Raw genomic sequence first — 2007 nt, 5'->3', positions numbered from 1 at the left:
AGCCTTTTGCTCTGCTATCAGGGCTTGACTGGCCTCTATGACCCGCTCTTGAGCTGCCACCTGCTTGTGGAGTCCATTGTTCTCCTCACAGAGGGCCTCATTATCTCTTGGCACTACCTGTATGGTCTGGGAACACTGAGACAATTTCTGTTGCAGGAAGTGAACCTTCTTTTTCTCCACATTTAGAGCCTCCATGACCTGCTCTAACTTGAGTTCCATTTGTCTACTCTGCCCCATTCATTTTTCACATTCTTCTTTTATGCCAGTCAGTTCCTGGAGGTCGGACTCCCTTCTCTCCAGATTGGTTTTTAAATTACAAATTTCCTGGTATAGGTCCTCTTTCTCCTGATACAGAGCGCCCCTTTGTTCAGCACGATCATCCCTTTGTTGTATTATGGCACCTAATTTCTGGCACTTTTCAATAAGTTCTTTCATAATTAAAGTATTACTTTCCTCTTCCAATTTTTTTATCTGATTCTGTAAAGTGAACATTTGCTCTGCTCTGGCGTTATTGTATCTCACTTGATGTTTTAAATTCAGTTGACTCTCTTCCAAAGAGTCAACCTTTTGTTGACACTCCATTCTTAATGCATTTAATTGGTCCTCTTGGTCTGAATTATTTTGCTGTTGTAGAGCCAAGTACTCTTTTAGCTGTTTAATATAATGTTCCAATCCTACCTCAGAATCTTGGCTCTTTTGCAATTTTTCTTCCACTAATTTTAACGGTTCTGTTTTCTTCATGTTTTGCCTGCATCACTCCCATATGGAGATACATGTAGGCTGTGATTCTAACAATTTTAATCTGCTACTCTTTAATTTTTGGAGTCATGTACAACTCACTCAAAGCTTGATGTAATAGGCCACCATCCTGCCACGTATCTATATACATGGCAGTGACCTGTTGCATCATTTCTTCTAGCCAGACCACCTCATCTTGCTCTGCTCATTCCTCTAGACCAGGACCCTTGGCACTAGCCTAGGATGGAGCGCACAATTAAAAATGTTTTACTTAATTTCCTAGAATTCCAATTGAGCTGGCACCCAACCTGTGTTCCTTTCTATTCAGTAAAACTTTTTCTTTTAGTGAGCTAAAAATGCTTCCTATAAAAATCAAAAACATAAAAGAGTAGAGTAACTAGACTACTCAACTACCATCCAAAATTGTCAAGTTAATAATAATCCATTAATGCGTGTTTAAGAATCAATGGATCGCTTTCTAAATATCCCAGAATTACCTGCTTGGTAGTCCCGTGGGATTAACCGTTGTTAATCTTGGCTTTCTCTATCTAGTTGCCAACCCTTTCCGTTGCCCGGATGGTGTGACTTTCATGGTGGTCTACATAAGCTGTGGATGTTCAAATTGAGCGCCTCTTGGCCTTGCTTCACAGTTTGTTGTCTCTCGTGCTTCCTATAAAACAGATAGGGAAGTTATTATGAACTTGACAATTTTAGATGGTAGTTGAGTAGTCTAGTTACTCTACTCTTTTATGTTTTTGATTTTTACAGGAAACATTTTTAGCTCACTAAAAGAAAAAGTTGCACTAATAGGAAGGAACGCAGGTAATTATGAGATGCAGAATTATGACAGGAAAAAGTACTTAACTATTGTCAGTCTGAGAGAAGTGTAATGAAATTTTGATTACTTACTTAATGTAGATTTGATATCTGAATTTATGAAGAGAGTAGGCAACTCCTGAAGAAGGGGAGAAGCATACTCCGAAACGCGTAGAGACACAAATCAAAGATTGGAAATTCAATAAGAAATTATTCTGCTAAGAAGTTGTTCCGTAGAGTTATTATTGAATGCAGCATGAAATGTAACATCACATGATATCTAAGATTTGTATTTGTCTATTCAATTGTAGAAAATTGGGAGAAATGACATTTCAGAGTTTGATGATTATCACAAAATATATGATTGTTTACTAGAAAATATATTTGACAACCGGACAACCAGTACTTATAATTTGCACAAATCCCCTGATTTCAGGGTGTGGCACAAAGATC

At 37.9% G+C, this 2007-nt stretch overlaps 1 protein-coding gene across 1 annotated transcript; it reads right to left on the bottom strand.

Moving 5' to 3' along the window:
* Positions 1 to 237: 237 nt before the first annotated feature.
* On the bottom strand, positions 238 to 741 carry LOC138561214 (uncharacterized). Its single transcript, XM_069642757.1, has one exon. The coding sequence runs from the start codon at positions 739 to 741 to the stop codon at positions 238 to 240; it is 504 nt and encodes a 167-aa protein (XP_069498858.1).
* Positions 742 to 2007: the final 1266 nt, after the last annotated feature.

The sequence above is a fragment of the Ambystoma mexicanum genome, chromosome 1q (assembly GCF_040938575.1).
Source record: "Ambystoma mexicanum isolate Mex_15411 chromosome 1q, UKY_AmexF1_1, whole genome shotgun sequence".
Classification (NCBI taxonomy): Eukaryota; Metazoa; Chordata; class Amphibia; order Caudata; family Ambystomatidae; genus Ambystoma; species Ambystoma mexicanum.
Note: the sequence above shows the minus strand (reverse complement) of the source record. Positions and strands in the feature narration are given on the sequence as shown.

Coding starts and splice junctions, on each gene's coding strand:
- LOC138561214 (XM_069642757.1), bottom strand. CDS start 741: ATGAAGAAAACAGAACCGTTAAAATTAGTGGAAGAAAAATTGCAAAAG.